At 31.3% G+C, this 26,626-nt stretch overlaps 4 protein-coding genes across 7 annotated transcripts in view; 2 read left to right on the top strand and 2 right to left on the bottom strand.

The window, feature by feature from the left end:
- The window catches only part of LOC101490325 (probable fucosyltransferase 8), a 2,151-nt gene extending 1,023 nt beyond the window's left edge, over positions 1-1,128 (bottom strand). Inside the window, exons 1-2 of the mRNA XM_073364275.1 lie at positions 873-1,128; positions 3-831 (exon numbers count right to left, since the gene is read on the bottom strand). Coding sequence (XP_073220376.1) covers positions 3-831; positions 873-1,128 — 1,085 coding nt within the window. The remainder of the gene's footprint in view (positions 1-2; positions 832-872) is intronic.
- A 5,146-nt stretch (positions 1,129-6,274) lies between these two features.
- On the bottom strand, positions 6,275-9,824 carry LOC101494716 (galactoside 2-alpha-L-fucosyltransferase-like). Of its 4 annotated transcripts, XM_027331506.2 has the most exons (4): positions 9,480-9,823; positions 9,285-9,353; positions 6,928-8,396; positions 6,275-6,811 (listed from the first exon to the last, which is right to left on the bottom strand). In XM_027331506.2, exons 1-3 carry the CDS (start codon positions 9,697-9,699, stop codon positions 6,931-6,933), a joined length of 1,755 nt encoding a protein of 584 aa, XP_027187307.1. In that variant the 5' UTR covers positions 9,700-9,823; the 3' UTR covers positions 6,275-6,811; positions 6,928-6,930. The 4 variants fall into 4 exon arrangements, with proteins under 4 accessions (XP_027187307.1, XP_004486606.1, XP_004486607.1 ...); XM_004486549.4 differs by having other exon boundaries at positions 6,275-8,396; positions 9,480-9,822; XM_004486550.4 differs by having other exon boundaries at positions 6,275-8,396; positions 9,484-9,822.
- A 486-nt stretch (positions 9,825-10,310) lies between these two features.
- LOC101495265 (uncharacterized) lies at positions 10,311-12,948 on the top strand. Its single transcript, XM_027333237.2, has 8 exons — positions 10,311-10,377; positions 10,621-10,732; positions 10,884-10,955; positions 11,673-11,739; positions 12,087-12,209; positions 12,290-12,373; positions 12,461-12,547; positions 12,632-12,948. The coding sequence occupies exons 1-8, from the start codon at positions 10,326-10,328 to the stop codon at positions 12,692-12,694; spliced, it is 660 nt and encodes a 219-aa protein (XP_027189038.1). The 5' UTR covers positions 10,311-10,325; the 3' UTR covers positions 12,695-12,948.
- A 3,194-nt stretch (positions 12,949-16,142) lies between these two features.
- LOC101495585 (ABC transporter C family member 13) overlaps positions 16,143-26,626 on the top strand; it is a 15,193-nt gene continuing 4,709 nt past the window's right edge. Inside the window, exons 1-25 of the mRNA XM_073367586.1 lie at positions 16,143-16,274; positions 16,370-16,410; positions 16,503-16,605; positions 16,948-17,103; positions 17,202-17,333; positions 17,478-17,578; positions 17,932-17,995; positions 18,741-18,992; positions 19,191-19,260; positions 19,542-19,602; positions 20,391-20,478; positions 20,608-20,726; positions 21,016-21,113; positions 21,587-21,653; positions 22,386-22,503; positions 22,633-22,749; positions 22,856-22,936; positions 23,034-23,282; positions 23,605-23,706; positions 23,781-23,848; positions 23,997-24,128; positions 24,222-24,369; positions 25,088-25,368; positions 25,488-25,647; positions 26,366-26,563. Of these exons, the coding sequence (XP_073223687.1) occupies positions 16,221-16,274; positions 16,370-16,410; positions 16,503-16,605; positions 16,948-17,103; positions 17,202-17,333; positions 17,478-17,578; positions 17,932-17,995; positions 18,741-18,992; positions 19,191-19,260; positions 19,542-19,602; positions 20,391-20,478; positions 20,608-20,726; positions 21,016-21,113; positions 21,587-21,653; positions 22,386-22,503; positions 22,633-22,749; positions 22,856-22,936; positions 23,034-23,282; positions 23,605-23,706; positions 23,781-23,848; positions 23,997-24,128; positions 24,222-24,369; positions 25,088-25,368; positions 25,488-25,647; positions 26,366-26,563 (3,060 nt within the window). The 5' untranslated portion in view covers positions 16,143-16,220. The remainder of the gene's footprint in view (positions 16,275-16,369; positions 16,411-16,502; positions 16,606-16,947; positions 17,104-17,201; positions 17,334-17,477; positions 17,579-17,931; positions 17,996-18,740; positions 18,993-19,190; positions 19,261-19,541; positions 19,603-20,390; positions 20,479-20,607; positions 20,727-21,015; positions 21,114-21,586; positions 21,654-22,385; positions 22,504-22,632; positions 22,750-22,855; positions 22,937-23,033; positions 23,283-23,604; positions 23,707-23,780; positions 23,849-23,996; positions 24,129-24,221; positions 24,370-25,087; positions 25,369-25,487; positions 25,648-26,365; positions 26,564-26,626) is intronic.

Below are 26,626 nucleotides of genomic sequence, written 5' to 3'. Positions count from 1 at the left end.
TAGGGAAAAATAGGTACCTTCCCAAATGATGAAAAACAGTTTCTTTATTTGGGAACATTTTGCTAAGCTCTTGGGTGAAAGATGGAACCATAAAAAGAGAAGGTACAAAATATTGATCTGATAAAAAAATCAAGATGGGTACTTTAATTAGAAGATGTTGACTATGATCACAAGAGAAAAACCTTTCATGATTATTATTTGTGGGCAGTATCTTGAGCTGTATAACTGATGGTAACTCCTTTGAATGATTTTCCCTATCCTTTTCCAATATATTTTGATATGTTTCAATATGATTTCTATTATTGTTACTAAAAGGAAAATCTTTAGGTAGTAACCATGATGAATTAGGGAATGGTTCACAAAATAAGTCAACCATGTCATCTTGAAACTCTACCAATAGGACTCTATCGGTGAGGATTGCATAAAGAAATGATGAAACCATGCTCACCATTCTGTTCCCTAAGCCATCAGCATGTGTCCAAATTATGTACTTACACGATCCACTAGTTGTAACATTTATGGATTTGAATTTTTTGAGCTTTACCATGGTTCTCTTGTAAGCTTTAGTATGAGGTCCACATTTTCTGTGAAGATCTTCATAACTTCGAAGTTTGGATATGAGATATGGAGAAGGTTTATGAGGCGATGATTTGCGATATAAGTAGAGCTCGAATCGGCTTAAGCATGATTTTTTATCAAATCCAGAAGGGATTAGTCCATCAAGGAATTTGTCACCGTGATTTTTAGTTGATGGGTTGGAACTATTTTTTGAACCTGTAGATTTGGACATGTTAAATATTTTTATTAAGTAGCAAAAGTAAAAGCTATCATATCAAGTACTTTAAAATATAAGCTTTAGAAATTGATATTACCTGCATTATTTGACTCTGTACAATTCTTGGCTCCTACGTCATCACTATTGGTGATGTTTTGTGGTATTATTGCTCTTAATGTCAAATCTTTTGTTGTCACGTTTTGAGGTCCTTCATTTAGTACATTATTACATTTTGAAAACAACTCAAAATGACCAAAGTTTGAGGTGAGTGTTAATATGAATAGAGAGATGGATATAACAAGGATGACCAATGAAGCTCTTATCCCATTTGAACTCAACCCCAACCATACCATGCTGGCTTCAATTACTTGTAATTAGTAACAACTAGTCCCTTCAAGATCAAGATGAATAATGAACATAATCAGTTTCTCAGACAACACATATTACAAATAACAACATATTTTAGAAACTTGTAATTTAAAGAAATATTCTGAGAGCAATGCAAACATATTCTGAGTGTTGTTTGTATATCTGATGAGAGAGAGATTCAGGGTCTATCACATAATTTTCTAAAATATTAATTAAAAATATATTTTTTTATGTAATGTTCAGCGTCTGTTTTTTATTTGATAAATTAGATAAAATATTTTATTTTTTATGTAATGTTCAGCGTCTGTTTTTTATTCTTATATAAATTAGATAAAATATTTTATTTTTATTGTAAATTATTTAATAGTACAACTAAATTGGTTAATGAAAATAGTATGTATGAGAGAAATATCAGTTATAAATTGAAAAATCACGAGAAAAAAAAGCGAGCACATTGCTCATACTAGAAATATTAGTTATAAATTGAAAAATCACGAGACAAAAAATGAGCACATTGATCACATTAGAAGTATTAGTTATAAATTGAGAAATCACGACACGAGTATCGAACATATTATTAACATCAATTGTTAGAGAAGTATAGTGTATACACACTATTTTCTTCTTCAATTAAAATATGAAATTTTTTACATAAATTCTTAATATTACTGTAGAACCGTTGAAATGTCTTATTTCATTTTTTAAAAAATATAAAAAAAATAGATTTGAAAATGTCATTAATTCTACTAAAAAAAATTCTATAATTATTAAATAAAATATTAATAATTTATTTATTTATTAAATTTTGAAAATATTCCGTCTAATAATTTTATTTTAGGCCTTATACTGTATTAGACCGACCACAGTAATTTTATATTTTTAAATTAATTCAACCGTTAATTTTACTAATATTTTAAATTAAATTAATTAACTAGCTTATGAGTTATTTATTGTCCACTATAAGTTCATCCGACCAGTTTATATGTTATCCGCTGTATTTGACCAACAACCTTAATGTTTGTGAGACAGGGGTAGGAAGCAATCATTGATGCTTATGACTTTGTTGCAGGTAAGGGGGAATGAGAAATTTGAGAGATGAAGAACACGTGAGGGAGAGGAAGAAGGAGACAAAATCGGTGTTTCCAACAAAAGAAAAGAAAAGTAGTACAACTCGCTCTCTAGATTATACATCTTGGTTACATGAAAGCTTTCTATCACAATTACACGTTTTGCTTACAATTTCACCTTTAAAAAATTGAGAAATTCCACGCTACAGTATCAGTTTATTTGGTTTTTAAATTATTAACTAAATGAATTTTTATTTAATGAAAATTATTATCCAACGTTATTGTTTAAAAAATTATAATAATCAAATATTTAAAAAAATTGGATTTATTATTATTAATGATAGTAAATGTTGAAGAAAAAAAATCAGTATATTGTTTACCATTAATGAAATAATATTTTTTATGCAATAAATTTTTTTAAAAGTAAAAAAGTTTATACATAACTTTTTAATTCATAAAATATTTATTAATTTTTCAATTAAGAAAACAATTGTAGTTGATCTCGTCAAAAGCCTAAACAACGTAAAATCATAGTTGGATAGTGTCACACCTAAATTTTTTATTTATTAAAGAGTTGTCATCAATTTTAATTTGTTTATAAGAAGAAAAAGGATTTATAATCGGTTTCAATAATAAATTTCGAGTAATGACAATATTAACATCCATCCTACCTTGTGAATTGAAAATAGTTTTGGGAGAGCCTACAAAAGAGAAATGCTGCAAAAGTCCAACGACAAAAAACGGCGCATCATGAACACATGAAGTGAAGTTAAGGAGTGAAAAACCCATCAAAGGTTCGTAACTGATTTAGTTGTTCTGTTCCTCTTTATTACTATTATGTGCAAATTTGTAAAATCACTATTACTCACAATCATTCTGGCCAAAAAAAAAAGCAACGGACAGAAATAAAAGAAACAGATGATATTCGTAAAAAAACTACACGCAAATTCATATACAAAAAACAACATTAATTAAAAAACATACAAAAAAGCAACAAAATAAAAAGGACCAAGACAAATACACCAAGGCATAAAACCTATTTTATTGATTTTTTTGGAGAACAGTGTGTACCTGTAAGCTTTTTTTCTCTAAAACAATCTCTTGAACAAAATCTATGGTGGTGAATGTTGCACTCGTGCTGCATATATTGATGCAGAACGGACAGGCCTCTTTTGGTGTGAGGAGACTATATGCTTCAATATTCTATACAATTACTTCATTATTACTACTTAGGATAAAATAAAAAATATTATTTGTAAAAAATTTCCTTAACAAAGGCTCCTACATTATTTTTATACCAAAAAAACAATGCACCTACATTATTATATTTTGCTATTTCTTGAAAACTTTTCTTGAAAAAATAATTTTTTTATTATTATACTTTAAAATATGTCTTGATTATAGAAAATCATATCAATCTACCATTTAATTGAAAATATTTAAATCAATTAATAAACGGCAAATATAATTTTTTATAATATTTTTTTTATTATCTACCAAATCAACAAAGAAAATTAAGTGTCAACCGTAAACGCCCAAAGAAGATTATACAAATATCATTCAAAATAACATTTTGAAAAACAGCTTTTTTTTTAATTATATTTAAATAAAATTTAGTAAAATACTAAATACATCTAGTCATACATAGATTCTTCCAAAAAACAGATGTATTGATATTGATTGGTTGACATTATTCCATTTATGTTTAAAAGAAATTAAATATAGTTCCTATGCTGATTACTGAATGATCCAATACTAGTAACAAAATTTCCTTCGGAAAAAGATAAATTCTTTCACCAACTGCATTAAATGCGTCATTTCATAATTTCTATTTTTTTTTTCAAACTAACTATTTTGAGAAATGATATTTAAATATATTTTTAAACACAAATATATATAGTCTCCATATAATCTCTTTATTCATTTAATTTCCCTATTTTTTTTTACTTTTCTCTTTTTTTATTCACTTTTTTTTTGTCTTTCTCTACAAAAATAAACCTCACACATTCATTTTCTCTTTCTTCCATAATTCCTCCTTCTTCCTTTTATTTACGAATTTTAATGAAGTAACTTAAGCAACCTTCCTCACTTGCAAGATAACTTCTCATTTCCTTCTTTCCCACAATGTTGAGTTTTAAATTTTGTCTTTCATTTAAGAATGTGTTTTTTTTAGACATTAGTATTGAGAAAAACTGCAATTATTTTTTGTACATCATTTTGTTTCGATATGAATTTTTGTTTTTTTAGATTCATACACGTTTTTCTGGATTTATACTTGATTTTTCTGCTTTTAGTTAATAATATAAACACACTATTGATTAATGAAGTACAATAGGTGGTTAATTTCTGTCTAAATGGGGTAGGTATAACACGTTTCATATTATGTGTTTAATGGTGTGTTAATTGTTGGCTACTAAAGTACATACACTGGTTAATGATTGGATTGAATTTTTTTTATAGTTTGTGACATTTGAAATATCATTTGCAAAAATAAGTCATTAACCCCCCTATTGTACATCATTAACCAATAATGTTTATATTATTAACCAGAAGCACAAAAAACCAAGTATGAACCCAGAAAAACGTATATGAATTAAAAAAACAAAAATTTATATCTAAGCAAAAAATTGCAATTTTTCTCAATTCTAATGTAAAAAAAAACCATCAATAAACGAAAGACAAAATTTGAAACTCATTGTGGAAAAGAAGGAAATGAAAAGTTATTTTGCAAGTGAAAAGATAAAGTTGCTCAAATTACTTCATTAAAAATTTGATTTAAATAAATAAATAAAAAGAAGAAGAAAGAAGTATGGAAGAAAGAGAACATAGATGTCTAAGGTTTGTTTTTGTAGAGAAAAAAAAAAAGTGAAATAAAAGAGATAAAAAAAGAGAAAAATAAAATAATAAAAAAAATTAAATGAAGAGAGATTATGTATAGACCACGTACTATTCTGCGGAATGTTCCCCCACTTGATCTCGTCTTTTTACATATTTCTGTTGTAGAATCATGGCTCATCACATTATTAGATGGATATTTTAATTAGAAGACAATGAAATGAACAATGATAAAGGGACTCTCTCTTAGACGAAAGATACTATATATAAAAAATAAAATTTTCTTTTTAACGATTCTTAGAGAAATGAAGTCTAATAAATTTGAGTTCAACATAAAAGTAAGTGATCCAATCTGAACTGATAAGGATGGCCAGAGTGGAAGCAACACCTCGTTGTGAATTTCATGAAGATATTTGCAAATACTCTTGATATTTAAATTAGTAATAAGTTTGCAGGAATATGTAAATAAGTGAAAACTATGTATATCTTTTGATCTGAGGTGTAGTATATATTTAAGTGACCGTTGAGGGTAACGATTCCGATGATAATATTTCTCGCCTTTTATTCTCTAGTAGTTGTTATCGTCCTGTTGAACTACTATGTATGTCCATAGATTTATGTGAATTTGGACTATAATGATGATCTAAAGTCATAGTCGGGTTGAATCTATGGCTCTGTCCAGAACAATAAGTGAACAATGTTTTAACATTCTACGTGGACTTAAATATCCTTACAAAATATCAATTTATCCGATATTTAAAATTTATGAGCATCAATTTAGTTTTTTTTAGAAATCAAACAGATTTTTGGTTTTCCTGAATTTGAACCTTTACTGCTATAACTTATTTTTGCTTTTTTGAATTCTATTGACCGACTCATCCAGGATCATGGTTAAGCCACTACTTGAAACAACATCGAAAACGCGTCAAGAAACTATTTCGGTTAGCTAATGCAAAAGCTCCGTGTTAAGTTAATCCATAAGCTATTGGTGAAACCTTATGAAAATAAAACACAAGTAGGAGTAACTTTTAAGACAGTGAGTCATAAGCTCTTTTTGCATGTTCAGCCAAACACACTTACTTTTCCGGTAGATAAACCCCCATATGTTAGAAATAAGTCAATCCAAATGATGCCTAGTTAGCTACATCCTATGTTGATCAAGTACTTTATATAACCAGTACCCAAGTATTTAGGCCTATGCACACAAGTGCAGCTATTGCAAATGCAGTACAAAGAAAAAAACAAAGATGCAATATATGTTGATGTTATTGTACCCATGTACAGCAGAAAATTGTATTTCTGTTTTAGTCTAAAGCAAATGGACAAGTTAAGAATATAATGTTTATATCCCAACTTGAACCAGAACTATCTATATCTTATTCGGAGCACACAAATATAATTACAATGCTAGTAGCAAAAACTAGTAGCACAAAATGCAGAAACTGAGACAAGAACTAATGTTACTCGAAATAATGCTTATTAGGGAGACCATATGCCGGTAACATCAGGGGGTGTCCAACAAATAGCAGCTAAGAATAACCATGCAAGCAAGCCTCAGATAACTTCTATCATTAAAATATTCTACCAGAGGACTTCAGTCTTGTGAGGTTCATTTGTGTATCATCACCAATAAATTAGCACTAGCACAAGCAGAAGGACTTCAGTCATGAAAGGTTTCCATCATCAATTCACTGAACTGGGAATAGGGGACCATTCTACTAACCATAACACAACTCTTTTTCACTGTGCTTGAGGTCCTCAAATACTGCCAAACATAGAAGTTACCAATTTAAGTAGTGAAATGTTGGAGCGAACAAGGACCAATGATATTAGTGCAGCAAGCAAATAACCCCATGCTGGTTGCAATAGTTAGTTTGTTACCTATCAGTTAGCATTAACCAACCTCAATCCACTACTGACATCTTCACAATGCTTCATGTGATGAAAAAGGGAAGTAAAATCAACTGTGTTGTTGGCCTTACAGTCATACTTGGGAGGATAATGGAAACAAGGCTCCATCGACATGACTCGTTGACAAGGTGGATTTGGGATGGTTTCTCCATATGCCCTTTGCAGAATCCATGGCTTCAAACCTCCAAGACCATGAGCAACATACCCGAAAGTAGACTTTGGGCTTGTTATTAATGCATCACACAAACTCAGCAGATATATTTCTGTCCATGCTTTAATATTGTGTGTGTCGTTATTTGACTTTTGACGCCCTTCGTGACTTGGCTGATAAACTTTTATTAACTCTCCGGTCATAGCTGTACTTGTTTTATATATAGTCCTCAGCTTCTCACCATATTCTGAAAAGAGAGATGCCACTAGAACAGCTTTTGATGTCCGCTTCTTCAAAAGAGATGTTGCTGTTTTCTGCACATCTAATTCGGGCAGCAGCTTATGCTGAAGGGTGCAGGCTATAATTTCATTGATAATGGTTTGATGCGGTGATCGGTGAGTGTTGTATACTCTAATCTGCAAGCCAATTCTCTCATTTGCCTTGGCTAAGTGTGCCTCATAGATCCTGCTAATTTGTTCCCATGCCGCATTGGATGGGTGAAAAAGGTAACGTCCCAAATGGTGAAAAACAGTGTCTTTCTCAGGGAACATTTTGCTTAGTTCTTGTCTAAATGATGGAATCATAAAAAGCGAAGGGACAAAATATTGATCCGACCACAAAATTAGAACAGGAACTTTTTGGAGACGACCTTGACTTTGATCACAATGAAAGAAGTTGTTATGACCATCATGGGTGTGCTGTAGATTAAGAATAAGAAATTGTGGCAAAAGCTCCTTTGATATTTTTTTCTTGCTATTCCCTAACATGGTTTCATATGTTTCAATATGTTTCTGATCTTTCCAATAAGGAAAGTTCCTGGGCAATAACCATGAGGAATCAGGAAATGGCTCACAAAAGAGACCAAACATGTCAGTCCCAAATTTGACAAGTAGAACCCGGTCTGTGAGGATAGCATATAGAAATGCTGAAGCCAAGGTTAGCATCCTGTTCCCCAATCCATTGGAAGGTGTCCAGACAAGGTATTTGCACTTTGTACCTGCATCATCTTTGCTAAATTTTGAGCCCTTTCTCATGGTTTTGTTGTATGATTTGGTACGAGGTCCACAACTACTATGAAGATGTTCATAGTTTCGTAGCTTGGATAAAAGATATGCAGAAGGTTTATACGGGGAAGCTTTGCGGTATAAGTGAGATTGATATCTACTTAAACATGATGCTTCATCAAATGTGGAAACTAGAAGTCCATCAAGGAATTGGTCATTAGCAATGCTAGTAGATGATTGAGATGTATCCTTCTTTTGGTCTTCAAGTGAATGAGTTTTTGGACCTATAGATGTTGAAATAAAATAAGCATCATACACAATTACATATGAAATTTAACTCCAGATTGCAATGTTAATTTTACCCAAGTTTGGTAGCTCTGAATGCATGAAAGTGAATGAAGAATAGATGAAACCATCACAGTGCTCATTTTAACATAAGTTCTAGGGCCAATGCTGGTATTAGTTAGTATTTTTCTTGAGCATTCAACTCAAAGTTCAAAAAGTCAGAAGGGTTTGTCATGAATAGACCCTCAAAGTGAACATTAAACTGGCAATCAGTTTGGTTCAAAGGAGTAAAGGAATCTTAGGGGAGAAAAGGAGAGGGGAAACAAAAGTCCCTAGTTTGGTTTGGTTAATTATATGCTTATAGAAGGTGAAAGATAGGAAACAATAAACCTTTGACTAATACTATTTGAACTAATGTGAAGAAGCTCCAAAATTAAGACTTGCATGAATGCGTTAAGAGTCCCATGTTGGATGAAATATCACCTAAAAATGAGTTTATAAGTGAAAGACGTCAATCACCTTACAAGTCGGTTTTGTAGGGCTGAACTAGACCCAACTCAAATTCTATATGGTATCAAAACCTATTCAAGATCCATTGTGCCACCCGTTATCGGATTACTTGGGTCAGACTCTAGATGTCCAATCTTGGTATGAGGGGTATGTTTAGAGTCTCACATCTCTCATCTTAAAGCTGGTTTTGTAGGATTGAGTTAGGCCCAACCAAAATTCTAAGAAAATGGTGAGTAAAGAAGCTTGAAGAAGTATTAAAAATAGAAGATTGCTAGGATGCTATATATGTAAGCACAGGTTTTTAATTAACAAAAACAACAAAGGATAATTAAGGGAGCAAAGTCTAAAAATTTGGATTGATTTTGTCTAAACATTACCGATTTCCGATCGTTGTTGAAAGATCCCAGGCATAACATTTTGATCTTTGTCTCCCAACACCTTATTATCTAACAATACAAATTAAAGAATTAAAAACAATGATGAGAAGAAGAAAAATGAAGAATTTTGTAGTGATGGATAATAATAATAATAATAAGTAGAAGAATAGGTTCAAATCCAAAGAATGGGCTCACCTACCGAAGAGTATGCAATTTTGTGATCTTTTATTCCTTGTTTCAAGACAGTAGCATTGGGGTTGTTATTTGCAGACAAAACATTGATGCTGGAAAATCCGTCAACAAAATAAAAGATTGAGTTTTGGTGTATGAGAGTGAATATGAGTAACGTTGAGAAGGTAATGGTACCCACAGCCAATAATGTTCTGAATCTCAAACCGATTTTATCCATACTCATCTCAAAAGCAAGCTTCCCAGAAAGGATTTATGTCACACGTTCGATTCAGACAATCCGACATTTCATTCCATCAAATATAAAACAGTAACAACTTGGTCCAAACACAAGTTATCTAATTGTCACCTAATTAATTGTTTTATGGTAGCATATTCTATAAGATGTAATTTTTACAGCAGGAAGTCAAGTAAAAATCTCCACAATCCATTTTCTTTTTAAGATCTATTTGGCTCAATAAAAAGAGAAAAATAAAATTTTTATAGAGGTAAAAAAGGATTAGAGAAAAATTAAAGGAAGAGATTTTAATTAAATTTATAATTTTAAATAATGTTAACATATATTTTTTATTATATTACATTTGCTCTATTACAATTTATATGAATTGCATTAAATTTATATAGAATTAACATAATTTGATGAAACATATGAATTTTAAATGTATTAAAAAATGTATTGTGAAGACTCTTGAAAAATATAATTTGAGTGAGAGGTAAATGCACTAGAAAATCCATTCACTTTTTTATTATGAACTCTATTGTTTGTCTTTTGATATAATAATAAAAATAATAGTTGAAAATTACATTAAGCTCACTGACTTTTGAGATTGAAGGGATAACCTAAAAGTCAATATGTACTGCATCCATCCTTCAACCAAATTGCTATCATTTTTCTTTTCCTCAGGTTAAGATAAGAATAACCCATAGCTTGAGAATAGAAATGGGTTAACATATGAGGCCATTTTTTTTACACCCCTAATTATAAGTTTATTCTTTTATTCGGCAAATTATTTTACAGTATACTTGTAAAAAAAAACTGTCAAAAAAAATACTTGCAAGAATAAAACTTATATAATATAATTATAAACTCCTAGTAATAATAATAATAATAATTCTGAGCCCTAATAGTATTAGGTTTATGTAACAGAGAAGCTGGTCTTGTTTCTCCAGTGTTGGTCTCTGCATGTTTCTTCCAGAAAGAACGCAGCAAAGCAAAGGTATACCAATAGATACACTATCCGAGAGAATGTGCGAAGCAGGTCCATCGATGATTAATAATCTGTGGTTTTAGGGATTAAACATTTTACATACATGATTATTCCTTCTCATTTCTAGCGACTTCAACACGGCAAATTTCTACCTTGCTTTCTCTCACTATTTTGTTTTAACACTTTTTTGCTTTCTTTACAGATTCAAAGCTATGATCAACATTCATGGAACCGCCCTTTATCTTGCACTCTACACTGATGTAACCAATTCAAAGTTTGTCCCTCTCTTTCTCTCTTTTTATATTATTATTATTATTATTATTATTATTATCTATGCAACCCACACATACACTGAATTGTAAAGGTTGACTTAATGTTCTGAAAATTGTGAAACTTGTTATAGGAATGTCACCTGTAAATGAAATGAAAGTCAACTATTTATGATCAACCTGATTGTCACCAATAATTAGTTGCAACTGATGTAACCAATTCAAGGAGGTTTTGTTATGTACAGTGTTATGTTTAAATCAAAGGTTCTACACTTTTTCACTGTTTTGTTATACCACTGCTATAAATGGTTATCTAAGTGCATGTTTGTTTTTTAGTGTCCATCAATCAAATATTACTATGCATACAAATATTACTACATTAATGTTAAATTTCAGTTTAAACATACTTAGAGTTTAATTTGCTTCTCTTTTTTTACTAGTGTTGTGATAACAATTAAAAACATTTGGTGCTAGTTGTGCTGTTTTGACCGTTCATTTATAATAATTCGTATTTCGTATGCTTATTGCTCTCAACCGTGGTGGAAATTACACATAAAATTCTATTTATGGTCATACTCACCAATATGTAAAAGCAAGATATACAGAATACATTATAGTAGTAATTAAAAATACTATCTATTTATTTGTAATTTGGAACTGAGTCAGAAGATTAGGATCCTGCTTTTAGCTGAAGTATATTTATGTAATTATTCTCCTCGCAGGGAATTATTGGAAAGTATGCAAGCTGGGACATTGGAGCCAGAAGTTGCACTCCTCAATGCTTCACTTGTATAATTTCTTATATTTGTGTTTTATGTCATGACCAGCACCATTTACAAGAGGATCAAGATCATGTGATTTCACTCACTCACTCACTCAATCACTCACAAGAGAAGGTTGTGCTGTGAATTGTGAGAGCAGCACAAAATACAAAAATAATTAGTAGGACATTATGACCCACAATCCTTTATAGGAGGATCTGTTAATTTTACGTTGTTTCTTTCTCTCTTATAACATGACCCTCTTATGTTAGTAATGAGAGGATTCCAGTGATGCTGGTACTTGTATTTTTAACTATGACAGTTAACAACACTTTTGCTTTTTTTTAATGTTACCTTTGTTCTCAACTGCCCCAGATTCCAGATATTTTCCCTGTTCTAGCAGCTGCACACAAGACACTTGAAGCCAAGTCACGGGACTCTTTGACCACACGCACTCTACATTCAGAGCTCGTTTACAACTACTCAGGGTCCAAACATGTAATTATGTATTGCTATTTAAGCTACTGTGGTTGATATTTCCAATTAAAGTTGCTAATTTTAAAATTTTTTGCAATTAGATAACCGAATCTTTAAAGAGATGTGGCGTATCTGAAAACACAGCTTATATCCTTGTTGTTCGATTTGATGCTACTCCTGATGAGGTGAGAAGACTCTACAATTAATTATGGCACCCATTTTTCCTCTCACACACATAATTAAAATTATAACTCTCTCCCTCTCTCTACTAGATAAAAGCCATAGAGAAACTCGTCATTGGCAAAGAGATTAGCGTGGAAGAGCTGGAAGGGAGAGCAAACCAATCCCAGATACAAAAGGTTTGTGTGGACTCTGTTCCAGATCACTTGGCATCTTTTTTGTGCCAACTAGAACATCCAATTAATTAATTTGTTATGTTTCAGCAATACAAGATATCTGCCTCGGAACTTGGTGTATCATCACTTGCAGATGCGATAACTTGCTGAATAGCTGCTCGGGATGCCTTGTAGAAGAATGATTGTGATATGCTTGTATACTGACTTTTTTATTACCAAATCTAATTTGTCTTGGAATTTAATAAGCCTCTAGCTGCTAGCCTTGTAGCACAGCCTTATCTTGTAGGAATGAATTATTAGTTGATCTAGTATTAAACATGATTTTTATATAAGATAGTATGACTTCATTTGACCTATGAAGTTGACTTCATATGATGAGAAAAAGACTTCCATTATTGTATTGATCTTGTTGCTGTAACATAACAACAACTACTGCTGCAATGCCCCCCTGGTGCAACAAATGACTATTGTGTTTGGGATTGGTGGAAGGTCACCGTCGAACACTGGTGGTACCTTCATCACTGTTGTGCTCACTCTTGCTATTGATCTGTACCCCCCAGTGTACTTGTTTATCCGAAACGTCTCACAAAAATGGTGAGGTTGATGAGGTTTACTCATTCTAGATAAAAAAAAGGTTCGGATAGATTCTCTTTTGGAACTTACTAGCTGGAGATACTTGAACACGTACCATTTGGGAGGGGATTGTTGTCGTAGTTTTCTTTTTCTCAATTACATTTTTATATTTGAAAACAAATTTATTATTATTTAAAATGTTATTTTTATATAGACAAATGTCAGTTCTTAGTATATTATGTTAGTAGTAAAGATTTGAATCCTAAACCACTTCCAGATCACTTTTTCAAACTCTTGAAAATTGTTGGAAAGATTGTAGGATCAACTAAATTGATACACTTTTCTTATCTCTTAATATTGGGTTCACTAGTAGCATAACAAGGAAAAATACCACTTGAGCATGTAATTCACACAATTCAAGTTGAAAAGTTAGAGTAGGAGTTAATATAAAATCCAAATCGATAATACTTTTTCCTTTACAACAATTGTAGTGGAATTATGATGTGGAGGACATTTGTGAGGCCATTTCATGAAGGGCACCATTGCACGCTAAAGTAAGCTCAGATTCGGGGAACTTTAATCCCTTATCTATTCTTTTAATATATGCTTCCTTTATGTCTCATTGCCATGCACATGACGCTGAATTATTAATCTGGTTAATAATTTGCAGATTAATTGTGGAGTAACTTTATCATGGACGTGCATGCTTTTTCCCTAAAGTTTCCACTTATTAAAGTGCACTGGGAAACTATTTTTGGTCATTGATAAACCATATGAATGAAACGGCTCTTCGGCATTAGTAGTATTTTTAAAATTAAGTTGTAATTTTTTTATCCTTTTATTTTTATTAATTTATAGAATTGATTCTTTTATTTTAAAAATCAATATTTTTGATTACTCTCTCATATTTTTTAATTAAAATTAACAATTTAACATATTTTAAATGATGTGACATACAATTCTATGATACAAAATCATCTAGACGTATTAATTATTCACATGTCATTAATTAAATTAAAAATATAAAAAATTTACGAAGTAAAAAGTTAAATTTTTACAATGTTTTTATTTTGATTTCATGGATGTTAATCATTTTACATTATTGTATCATATATTACGTTATTTAAAGCATGTCACATCACTATTTTTTTAGTTTGAAATTTATAGTGAATGACCGAAAATGTCGACTTTTAAAATAGAAGAATCAATTTTGTGAATCAGTAAAAATAAAGATATTAAAACTACAATTAAACTTATCTTTTATTAAAAAAATCTCTATTTTTTGAATAGGATGTGTTTAGTTTAGATTCAAGGCAGCCTAAATTTCAAATATTAGACCGTTTAAATAATCTAAAATGAACTATAAATAAAAATAATATTTAAAGGGTTGATATATCTGATTTTAATTTTTAATTAAATACATTAACTTTTCTAACGCTATTTTTATTTATATTTTATTTCAAAGAGAATATAAGAGTAGATTTATATTACTTGCGTCATATATTTTGCTTATAATGAGCTAAATTACCCAATAAATAACGATAAAAGTCATATTATTTACTAATTATTGTGTCTCGTTACCATGTACAACAATTTCAATATTAATTACAATTTTGAGTATCGTAATAATTTGGCAGTGGTTAGAGGACATTTTAACCCTGAGTTTGTAGTTCATATGGATGATTATGGTTGTAGATGACGACGGGTATTATTTGTCATAGCATAAAGGAATAGAGTAGAGGGATGACGAGCTACTTATGAGAAAGAATAAGAGCTATAAAAGAGGTGGTAGAAATTAAAAAATTAATCTAATAAGTGATGCGGATAAATCTTAATTAAAACAGTTGCAAAGAGAGAAAAATAAATAGCAAAATCGTAAATTTTATTTATTTATTAAAATAAAAGTACAACTTTATTTGTTTATGAAATTTTCCCTTGTCTAATAAATCTTATTTAACTATCTACGTATTTTACCTTTGCCACAAATGACAACTATATATACAATCAAGGAGAATAATTACGATTAAAATTCAATAATTTTTGTAATTTAATAATTATAATTGATTAATAGTATAAAAGAATTTACAATCACATGTATATATAAATTAAAGATATAATTGCAGTTTTAATCAATTATTTTTATCAATTTATGAAATTAAAAATTTTATTTTAAAATTCGACAGTTTTGTCCTCTTATTCTTATTTTTTTTTAACTAAAAAATGTTTGATATATCATATTTTATATAACGTGCCATATAATATAATAAAATATTAATATTCATGAAATTACGATAAAATTTTTAAAAAAATTAATTTTTAACTTTAAAAATTTGAAATTTTTAAAATATATCAATTTTTTTAATTTAAAAATATAAAAAAGATCAAAGTTGTTGAATTTTAAAATAAATAATAATAATTATATAAATTGATTAAAATAAATAGAACAAAACTATTATTAAATTTAAATTAAATAAAAAATTCCCTTGATATATTTGCATGAAAAGGATATAGATCGTAAAGTAAAAACTATAAAGAAACTGAACCCCACAACACAAGTAAATTAAATTAAATTAAATTAAATTCAAACGGAGTTGTTCTTCTTTTGCTCTTTCGTTTCCTTGCTCTGTGTTGTGCTTGCGTTCTGTATTCCATTTCAATTTCAATGGACGATTTCTTCACTCTAATTTGCCCTAATTCTCCATTTGTACGCATCTCTTCCACCTATCCCTTACCATTACCATTTTCAACTCTTTTATTCATTCATTCGTAACAACGAAAAAGTAACCAAACCAACAATCATCACACTTAACCGCCACCTTTTAACTTGTCAAATTTTTCCAAATTCTAACGTTAACTATAACGTAAATTCATTTTCATCTTACTCAATAACTATTTCATGAATTATATCAAACTACATTTCTGGTGAAAATGCAAGTCACACTTATCATATTCTGTTTACCACTAAAACCTAGGCCTGATGATTTCTTAACGCTTTTACAAAAATGTTGGTGGAGTTTTGAGATTATATAATCAAAGAGTCGCGTGATTCCGAATCTGTTTCTGCATTTCAATTGATTCCAGAATTTACTTTACTTTGCTGAACATGCAACTTCAGCTACTAAATTTTTTATGGGACACTGAAAATATTTGTCTTAAAGTAAAGAAATATTAGATTTGTTACAGCATTTAAGATCATGAAAGTTCTCTGCACTCTCATAATGATTTGCACATTTTTCTTGTCTTGGTTTACAGGTGTGGGATGGAAAAGGATTCTCTGAGTGTTTTGAAGATATATATCCTTATTGATTTTTAGATTCTAGTTTTAAGTTAATGCACCGATGATTTTTCCCCGTTGTATGAATTGATTTTCCTTAATGATGCCTACTGTTTTAGGTTTTGCAGTGAACATAGTCACTATTGTTATGATCGCTGTGCTTGGATTTGAACAAAAGATTGGTGGTCGAAGAGCTCAGAGATCAGATGCTCAGGTAGTAGCTGATCTTGTGATCTTTAGCATTTTGAGAAGGAACTAAAACACAACTACAAAGAAACATGTTGAAAATTCGTAATATGCCCTGTTTTATACCCGGAAAACGGTTATGTGCAAGCCTTCAACTGCTATATCCTTGGTGAAAAGTGATACTCTGAAGTGTGTTCTATATAGTAATCCAGCTCATAGATTTTCAATTAATTGTCAGGCTTTGTCGAAATTGTCTAGATCATGCAAGAACAAGTTATTAGTATCCCCACGATTAATCTATGTAGTATAGTATTAGTATGTAACTGAGATAATTAAATCCTTATTTAATGCTTTTGAAATGAATAAACAGACGACTCTTCCAGAGAAATTTGTTCTGGATTTTGTACCAGTCATTGGAGCATGTTTTTCAGTTTGTGAAATAATTTTTCTGCTGAAGAAAGAACAAGATGGCCACTTTGTTGAATATCATAAGTTGTTCTGTAGCTGTTCTGAGTTGTTGGTGTGGGTAAGTTTTCTAATTTTTAGATATCAGCTTCAATGTTCTGAAGATTTTAATGCATTTGATTTCTTGTGATCTAAATCTCCACTTATGCCAATATGTAGGCAAATATCATTCTCTTCACAAAGTGTGCAAGCAGTCATTGCATAGTCTTCAACCGTGTCTTATGTTTCTGGTGGATTCTGAAACCAATATTGGGAATTTTCCATTTGATAACAAAGTTTCCATCATTGGAGGTGCTATTAGTTTCTCGCTTATATCTTTTATGGGCATTCCAAGTTTACCTTTATTAAATTATTACTAGTTAATATTTATTCATCTTCAAATAAATCTTATACCATATGTTAGATGTGAAAAATTTGACATAAATTTCATTTCAGGTTTCAGTATGCATCATTGAAACTTTAGTTGTTCTCTCGAATATCTCATTTGGCATAGTTATCAATGTGATCAGGATAAAGAGATTATCTTCCAAAAGCAGGTATATACCGCCCGACCATTGTTACATATCTCATTGGCAGTCATCAATAAACATTAATGAAATTTTAAAAGGTGGTTGAACTGATATCTCTCTTTTACATACACAAGTTACTTAAGTTAAGCTCATGTACTTTCCTTATAAACTGTCGGCCATGCTTGATGCCTAGCTATCCTAGTGTGCAGGATGCATTACATTTCATTCTGCTTACCACTTATTCAAAAGGATATGATCTTGTAGTGGTACCAAGTAAAGTGAATTCATTTGATTGTCAACGTCATTTAGTAAATGTAATATATGTTTTGCTTCCGAAGTACATTGAAAGCTCTTGACTGAATCTGCTGTCATAATTTTAGTTTATTGGAAGATCCACTTCTTGCCAATGGAGGGGACCTTGAGGAAGGTGGAAATCATGATTTTGTAAGTACATGTTGTCAATTGTAACTCTCTTCTCAAACTTTGTTTCTCACTTAAGTTAAGATGATTATTTTCTCATATATATGCCAGGCTATTATTATTAAATTTGAATACAATTTAATTCTTGCATGCTGTTTTGTTTACGCATTGAAGAGTGGCACTGTTGAGGGGAAATTTACAAAACTATTGTCGAACTTGTGGATTTTCAATGTAGTCATAAACTTTCAACTTTCACCGTTGACATTCCTCACCTTGAAAATTGTCTGAGTAGTTAGCTTATCTTTGAAGAAATTGCTAATTTTCGATATGTCGTTTTCAAAGTATGAAATTTTTAACATGGAATCAATTTCTGGGTCGACAGCTGAAGTTTTTAACTAAGAGTGATGCGAATACAATTTACTAACCAAAAAAGATTAAAAAAAAAGTCAGTTGAAAACATTTCTCAAACTTGATAATTAATTGCTAAATTGAAAGTTGACAGGTTTATTTTCCAAAAATCTGAAGTTGAAAAAGGCTGCATGCATTTCCCTTGAGCTAGTGTTTCGTGTAGAATATTATCTTGTTCAAGTTGTTTAATAATTTTGAAAATTTTAATTTTCGTAATAGACAATTACATGTCTGGCCTATTTTTGAAGCAAAATATAACTCCTTTGGCGTCTAATTCTCACCTCTGTTTTTTTATTTCAATATTTAAGATTGATATGTCCTCATCAGTTGACGTTGACTCTTTTAACCTTTCTTTCTGAAGGTAAATAATGGAAACTTTTGGGATTTGATGACTTTCAAATTCATAAGTCCAGTAATGAATCAGGGTGTGCTAAAGCAATTAGACTCTGAAGATCTGCTGCCGCTACTACCTGATATGGGTCCTTCTTTCTGTCATGATATAATATTGTCCAATTGGCGAGCTCAATTGAGTAATAATGGCTCTAACCCTTCCTTGCTTAGAGCACTCTGTAGTGCATATGGATGGCCATATCTCTGCCTTGGTTTATTGAAGGTATTTTTCTACCAAATCACAGTTTCCACCCGTGGTAGATAAATCTAAATTGATAAAATGTTGAAGCTTGCACCTTCTCTATTTATATACCAAATCACAGTTTCCTTTCCCATGAAGAAACCAAAATTATAATCTAATTATATTTTCTTATATTATATTTTGTGCTCTAGAACTACAAAGTATTTGAAATTCTTCCAGGTGATAAATGATTGTATTGGTTTTGCGGGACCGTTGCTTCTCAATAAGCTGATCAAGTTTCTTCAACAAGGTCTTGCAACAAGGAATAGTTTTTGTTTGTGATCATTAATACTTTGGCTTGCATCTTTTAGCTTTACTTCTCTTATTTGAAATGCTTCTCATTATATTAATCTCTTTGTGAACAATATTTTTATTTCATAATCCTTGATACATAACTTTATCTGCCAATTGAAATACTGAAACAGCAATGATAGTCACATCCCTCCTTTCCTTTTGGGAAAAAATCTTTTCAGCTTCTTATCAGACATAAACATACAAAAAGTGGTTCCATTTTTATATTACGTCTTTCAGGTTCAGCAAGTTGGGATGGGTATTTACTGGCACTATCCTTGGGTCTGACATCAATAATGAAGTAAGTTTTTTGTTTTTCTTCTTCTTGTGCTTTATGTTTCTAGGCTTCACACTACTTGTTTATATTGCTTCTACGGTGGATGGTTTATCCTGAACTTTCTCAAAGTAAATATTTATGGAAACGTCTCTATGGGTGATTGATTTGTTCAAAACTCATTCAAAGTTGAATAAACCTGATACCAATTTGATCGATAGTTATATAAAAATGTATGAAATGATATTCTATAGATTAACTAACTGCTTATCATTCGTCTGGTATTCATTTGGCATAATGCCTGCATAATTGTGCAACTAACATAGTGAAAACCCATGAAATATTCAATATCTTGATTTAACATAAAATGAAATTATGTTGGTGTGTTCGATATATAAAACCATTCATAGGCAGGCCTCCACATTAACAACTTAAGCTTCTATTAGAACTGGTTAAGGAAGAGTACAACTAGTAGGAGGATTATGTAGCCTCCAGAATGCACAGACTGAAAGAAACATGGGGTCTGTTACTTAAATTGCCACAAACCTATCCAATCTCTGCAAATCAGATATCCAAACCGTCATAGAAAGCAACCATGTGTAGAACAGAAAAGAGAAAAGATTCTCTTAATGAATCTACAAATTACACACATATTTTTAATGCATTTTACTTGTATGAGTCAATATTTTCATGTTTGCATTCCCTCTGACTTTGAGCAACCTATGTTGGATCTGTATGGATTTATTTTAGTTCTTTAATGCTTTTTTGCTGCACTTACCAGTAGCTATCAATAAATCAGTGTATTTTTTGTCTAGATCCTTTCTAGATACACAGTATACTTTTCGTCTTTCCAAACTGAAGCTAAAGCTGCGATCTAGTATCATGACTCTAATCTATGAGAAGGTATGCTAATTTTTTGTTTGTTGGTAAATGCTGAAATTATAGATTTTCATAATAATAAAATGCATATATGGCTTCTATAATTTAGCATGTTCATTCTATAACATATAAATTGCTTGATTTCGTTTCAAGTGTCTATATGTAAACCTAGCAGAGCGTTCAAAATTCACAAATGGAGAAATTCAGACATTCATGTCAGTGGATGCTGACCGAACTGTCAACTTGTGTAATAGTTTGCATGATGTGTGGAGGTACTCCCTTAATTTTTAATGTATTTCACCAAACTCTTTTTTTCCTTATCTCCCAAATGTGTGTAGTCCCACAGACTTAACGTCTTGTAAAAGACTCTTTTATGTTTTACTTGGAACAAAAGTTACTGGTCAAAATTTAATTAAATTTTGGTATATTATTTTTACTAAGGGTTAAAAATATGATTTCTTCCCCAACCTTCTTCTGTAGCTTACAATGTCAAATCATGAATGTTAATATTTTAATAATGTTAACTTATATATCTTATGCACTATGATTTTATTGTTTCAGCCTGCCTTTACAAATTGGTGTCGCACTTTATCTTTTGTATACTCAAGTCAAATTTGCATTTGTTTCTGGATTAGCGATAACCATTTTACTGATACCAGGTAGAACTATCACTCAAACAAAATTTCCGTCCATTTTTTATTTGTTTTTCACCTACTTGTATGCATCAGTAACTGGAATGAATTTGCAGAGAAGTTTATACAGTAGCACATTGCACCAATTTTTTTTTGACAGATTACGTTGCACCATTTTAATCTTATCTAAAATTAATAAATAACAGTCAGCATTTCTCGATACTTGACATTGATGATGACACATAACACATCACAAACCTAAAATATGAAAGGTAGAGAATTCATTTCCAAGTTGATATCCATCATCTACACTGCAGTTTCAATTAATAACAGGTATCAAAATTGAATACGTTTGAACAATAAGTGACCCAAAAGTCTGCAGATTAAAAAAAATTAAAAAAAATTAAAAAAAATGTCATATTTAAAAAAACAAAACTATAGGCAAGTCTTTATTTGTTCAAAAAATGTGTTAATTTATTACCGAGTTTTAATTGATGCAGTGAATAAATGGATATCAACATTGATTGCCAGTGCCACTGAGCAAATGATGAAGGAGAAGGATGAAAGGTATCCATACAGTATTTCCTTTCCCATAAGTAATAAAATGTTTTTCCATTTTTTTTTTTTTGGGGAAAGTGTTCTCCTTTTGCATTTAGGGGATCCCTTATCCTCCGTACTCTTTATAATATCTTGTGTTTGTCTTAAAAAAATTGCATATTTTATCAAAAAATGAAGTTTGTAAAGAATAATACCTTGAATTAGCATTATATTTAGTGGTAATTTAATAAATATAAGTCAACAATTTCGCATTCCCATCAACTCCTGATTGGCCAGCTTCATAAAATGTAACGAGTTCTGTATGGTTTAATTTTTTATTTCTTTGCAATTTATAATCTTACAGAAGACAGCTGAAGCAGCACAACTTAAAATTTGGTTTATATTAAATTAAGATACAATCATCTGACTCTGATAAGCACTTGCAAGTTGTTCACACTTTTACATGCTTTTTACTTCAAAATATACTGTTAGGAGGAATTAACAATTTATCTGAGATGCTTGTTTTTTTAAACAGTGTCGGCAGTGAATTGATTCAAATTTCTTAAGAACACGATGTAATTGTTATGCAGCAGTTGCTTACTTTTTTTTTAGATGTCCATGTCCTTATTCTGCCATTAGGATTAAAAGCTTATTATTATTTTTCTAATTTTACCATTTTCCTTCATTTTGTTGGACCATAATGGATGAATATGAACCAAAGCTGCTGGTGCATATATAATATTAATATTACACTTCTTCCAGGATTCGTAGGACCGGAGAACTTTTGACTTATATTCGCACTTTGAAGATGTATGGATGGGAGCTTCTTTTTTCTAGTTGGTTGATGGAGACAAGATCTTTGGAAGTGAAACACTTAGCTGTAAGACTTTTCTGTAAAAAAGTTATTGGAAGCTGCTAAGCTAGTGTTTAAGGATGGCATAATCAAATGGAATACTTTCCTTTTCTTCTTATTTTATTTTGATCATCATGTTTCATCTGTGTTTTATAGACTCGGAAGTACTTGGATGCATGGTGTGTATTCTTTTGGGCTACAACACCATCACTCTTTTCTCTTTCCACATTTGGACTCTTTGCATTGATGGGACATCAACTTGATGCTGCAACGGTATTTTCAAACTTGTTTAACCTAATGTTACTGACACGGTATTTTCAAACGGTATTTTTTCTGTCAGTTTAAAAATTTGATGCGGTCAAGGAAATCTTAATTGCAGGTTTTCACTTGTCTTGCTTTGTTTAACACCCTGATATCACCACTTAATTCATTCCCTTGGGTGATTAATGGATTGATTGACGTGAGTCTCCTATACTCCATGAATTTTTATCAGCAAATTTAACTCTGAACACGTTCATTGGTGATTAGAATGAAAATAATTTCTTACTCTACTGTAGGCTATCATATCCTCGAGACGGTTGAGTAGGTTTCTCTCTTGCCCTGAACATAGATTCAAAGTGGGAGAGAGCAGTTCCTGTTCATCATCATTCCTGAGTAAACAGCCTGATTCTTTACAAGATTTGGCGGTCTTTATCCAAGATGCATGCTGTTCCTGGTCAAGCAGGGATGAACAAGCATTAAATCTGGTGTTGAATCATATAACTCTAAGCCTGTCACAGGGTTCCTTTGTTGCAGTTATTGGAGAGGTCAGATCCCTGTCTAAATTTTGTCAATGTCATTAACCAATAAAATACAGTATTATATACGGTAAAGGAAATACAATGGATATCCACCTATCACATTTCTACATCACAATGATAATGGATATATCGGAGATCCTTAGTTCAAAATATGAGGAATAGGTCGTGATTACCATCACTTAGTCATCTGTGTCTGTTAGAATCATCGGTATTTTTTATATTTCACAATTCAATTCGATAAATGAAATGAAGAGAAATGGATTTCACCTAATATCTAAAGCACACCCATGGTTGCATTTATTTCACTTCACCAACTGCATATGTTCAGGTTGGTTCCGGTAAATCATCCCTGTTGTATTCGATTCTCGGAGAAATGCGGCTTGATCATGGATCTATTTATTGCAATGGATCTGTAGCTTATGTACCACAGGTTTGTATGTGATAATGCCATATACTTAGTCTGAGAATGAAATTTCTTATTTATTTATTCCCCCAAATTTGCAGGTCCCTTGGATTATATCTGGAACAGTACGTGACAATATATTATTTGGGAAAAGCTATCATCCTGAAAGGTATGATGCCTTCATCAGTCCCATAATTTTCATCTGATTGAAGATTAAACCTGTTTCTTCTGCTTTCTGTGAACTTGATATTTGCAAACATGTTTTGAACAAAAGAACCTGTGCTCTTCCCTAGTTATTATCTTCCTTCTGTAAGCAGATATGCAGATACAGTAAAGGCATGTGCGTTAGATGTTGATATCTCATTGATGGTTGGTGGAGACATGGCTTATGTTGGAGAGAAAGGAGTCAACTTATCAGGTGGACAGAGAGCTCGTCTTGCTTTGGCAAGGTGCTAGCTTCCTTTTCACTCTTCACCGTACTAGTTTATTTGTGGTTTTTATGCCTTGATTATAATAATGAAGAAAAAAATATAAAATTGCAGGGTACTGTATCACGACTCAGATGTTATTATGCTTGATGACGTCCTAAGTGCAGTTGATGTACAAGTTTCTCAGTGGATCTTACACAATGCCATTCTTGGTCCTCTTACGCAGGGGAAAACTCGATTGCTCTGTACCCACAATATTCAGGTTGATGTGTGCTCTCTATACAATTGTTTTATGCTCATTTATATAGTATGTATATATGTATGTGAGAAGGGATCAAATTAGACCAAAATATTACTGAAGGACTGCTACACTATTCCTTAACATTTTACCAAATGGTTGTTTCTCAAAATTCATCGTTGGATTAAAAATTATTATAATATAGATGATATTTGTAAGATTTTTACATTAATCTCACATTATTTAATCTATATCAAGATTAATGTTATATGCACTTTTGAAATTTGAAACATATACAAATAAGAACTATTTGATTATAAACTTACTTTTTGTGTTAAGTTTTATGAGATGTGACACAAATAATCAATGTAATAATTAGTTATTATAACTGGTTGGATCAACAAGAATCGCATTGTATCTAAATTTATTAATGCCATAACAATCAAAGTGTTTTACCAGAATAATTTGTTTCCTCCTATATATGTATAGGAGTTTGTGTCTGTGTAAAATTTGTATTTTCGTAGAAGTCAATGTTGTCAAATAGCAGCTATAGCGTTATCACATAGCGGAATTTGAACAAACTACTAATGTTCGTGCCACACTATTTATTACAAAATGTTGTCAAATAGCGGCTATATCACTGTAGCAAAGTGGAATTTGAACTAATCTCTGCTTTCCGCGATTGACAACAAGTTTATTTATACGAGTATTAACATAACAATGGGTTTTAATTTATATGCAGGCAACATCTTCTGCTGATATGATTGTTGTATTGGACAAAGGACATGTAAAGTGGATGGGAAGTTCAGAAGACTTTCCAATATCCTCATATTCAGCATCTACCCCGTTGAATGAAATGGATTCAAATTCACATAATCATCGGCAATCTTGCAGCACACATTCTTCTATATCCAAGGAGCAGTCTCTTCCTGATAGAATTAGCACGCATGCTCTTGAGGGAGCAGAGGATGTAATTGAAGTTGAGTTGAGAAAAGAGGGAAAAGTTGAACTTGGAGTGTATAAGTGAGTATAAACACATTGATTGTTGATATGAGCGATGTATGGAGAGCTTATGTTGTCAGTTTTGTAAGTCAGCTTTTGCAATTTCCGATTGTTCATTAACCATTTATAGCCTTATGCAGGAACTATGCTGCTTTTACTGGCTGGTTCATTGCCGTTGTTATATGTCTATCAGCTATTCTGATGCAAGCTTCACGTAATGGAAATGATTTATGGTTGTCATATTGGGTTGATACCACAACAGAATACGGTCAAACAAGTTACTCTATGTCTTTCTATCTGGTAATGGTTTTCACAGTACTAATGTTGCTGGACATATTGTTGATAGACTAAATATTTTTTGGCATTGTGTGTCTAATTCAAGAAGCACAGGATACTTTTAATCCAAAACCTTATTAAGTAATACTAAGAGAATTTCTTTGTTGGAAAATTCACTTTATACAGTTTGAAGTTCCGCAATTTCCGATTGTTCATTAACCATTTATAGCCTTATGCAGGAACTATGCTGCTTTTACTGGCTGGTTCATTGCCGTTGTTATATGTCTATCAGCTATTCTGATGCAAGCTTCACGTAATGGAAATGATTTATGGTTGTCATATTGGGTTGATACCACAACAGAATACGGTCAAACAAGTTACTCTATGTCTTTCTATCTGGTAATGGTTTTCACAGTACTAATGTTGCTGGACATATTGTTGATAGACTAAATATTTTTTGGCATTGTGTGTCTAATTCAAGAAGCACAGGATACTTTTAATCCAAAACCTTATTAAGTAATACTAAGAGAATTTCTTTGTTGGAAAATTCACTTTATACAGTTTGAAGTTCCTTTTTTTTTTTTTTGTAATTTAGAATCCTCTACTGTCATCCTGTAAAGATCATGGTGGAAATATTAAGCTTAATGGAAAGTTTTTTTTCTTTTCTGTTCGTAACATCTAGTTACCGTCAGCTACTAATAAATGTAACTTTCTAATTTTGAGATGATAATTAATGCCCCAGGCTATACTATGTCTCTTTTGTGTTATGAATTCCCTTTTCACTTTGGTGAGGGCATTCTCTTTTGCATTTGGTGGCTTAAAAGCGGCAACTAAGGTACACAATAGACTGCTCAGCAAGCTTATCAATGCACCTGTGCAATTCTTTGATCAGACCCCAGGTGGAAGAATACTGAATAGGTCAGAATATGATGTCTTCAGGCCTTAGCAGATTATTCGAATATGAAATTTGTAGATTTCATGATTTTTAATGTTTTGTGCAGGT

The sequence above is a fragment of the Cicer arietinum genome, chromosome 1, assembly GCF_000331145.2.
Source record: "Cicer arietinum cultivar CDC Frontier isolate Library 1 chromosome 1, Cicar.CDCFrontier_v2.0, whole genome shotgun sequence".
NCBI classification, from domain to species: Eukaryota; Viridiplantae; Streptophyta; class Magnoliopsida; order Fabales; family Fabaceae; genus Cicer; species Cicer arietinum.
The sequence above is the reverse complement of the archived record's forward strand: the minus strand, read 5'-3'. Positions and strand labels throughout refer to the sequence as shown.

Coding starts and splice junctions, on each gene's coding strand:
- LOC101494716 (XM_027331506.2), bottom strand. CDS start 9,699: ATGAGTATGGATAAAATCGGTTTGAGATTCAGAACATTATTGGCTGTG. Junction 9,354..9,479: donor AATTGCATACTCTTCGGTAG/GTGAGCCCATTC, acceptor TTGTATTGTTAG/ATAATAAGGTGTTGGGAGAC. Junction 8,397..9,284: donor TCAACAACGATCGGAAATCG/GTAATGTTTAGA, acceptor CAACATCTATAG/GTCCAAAAACTCATTCACTT.
- LOC101495265 (XM_027333237.2), top strand. CDS start 10,326: ATGTACTGCATCCATCCTTCAACCAAATTGCTATCATTTTTCTTTTCC. Junction 11,740..12,086: donor CACTCCTCAATGCTTCACTT/GTATAATTTCTT, acceptor CAACTGCCCCAG/ATTCCAGATATTTTCCCTGT. Junction 12,210..12,289: donor ACTACTCAGGGTCCAAACAT/GTAATTATGTAT, acceptor TTTTGCAATTAG/ATAACCGAATCTTTAAAGAG.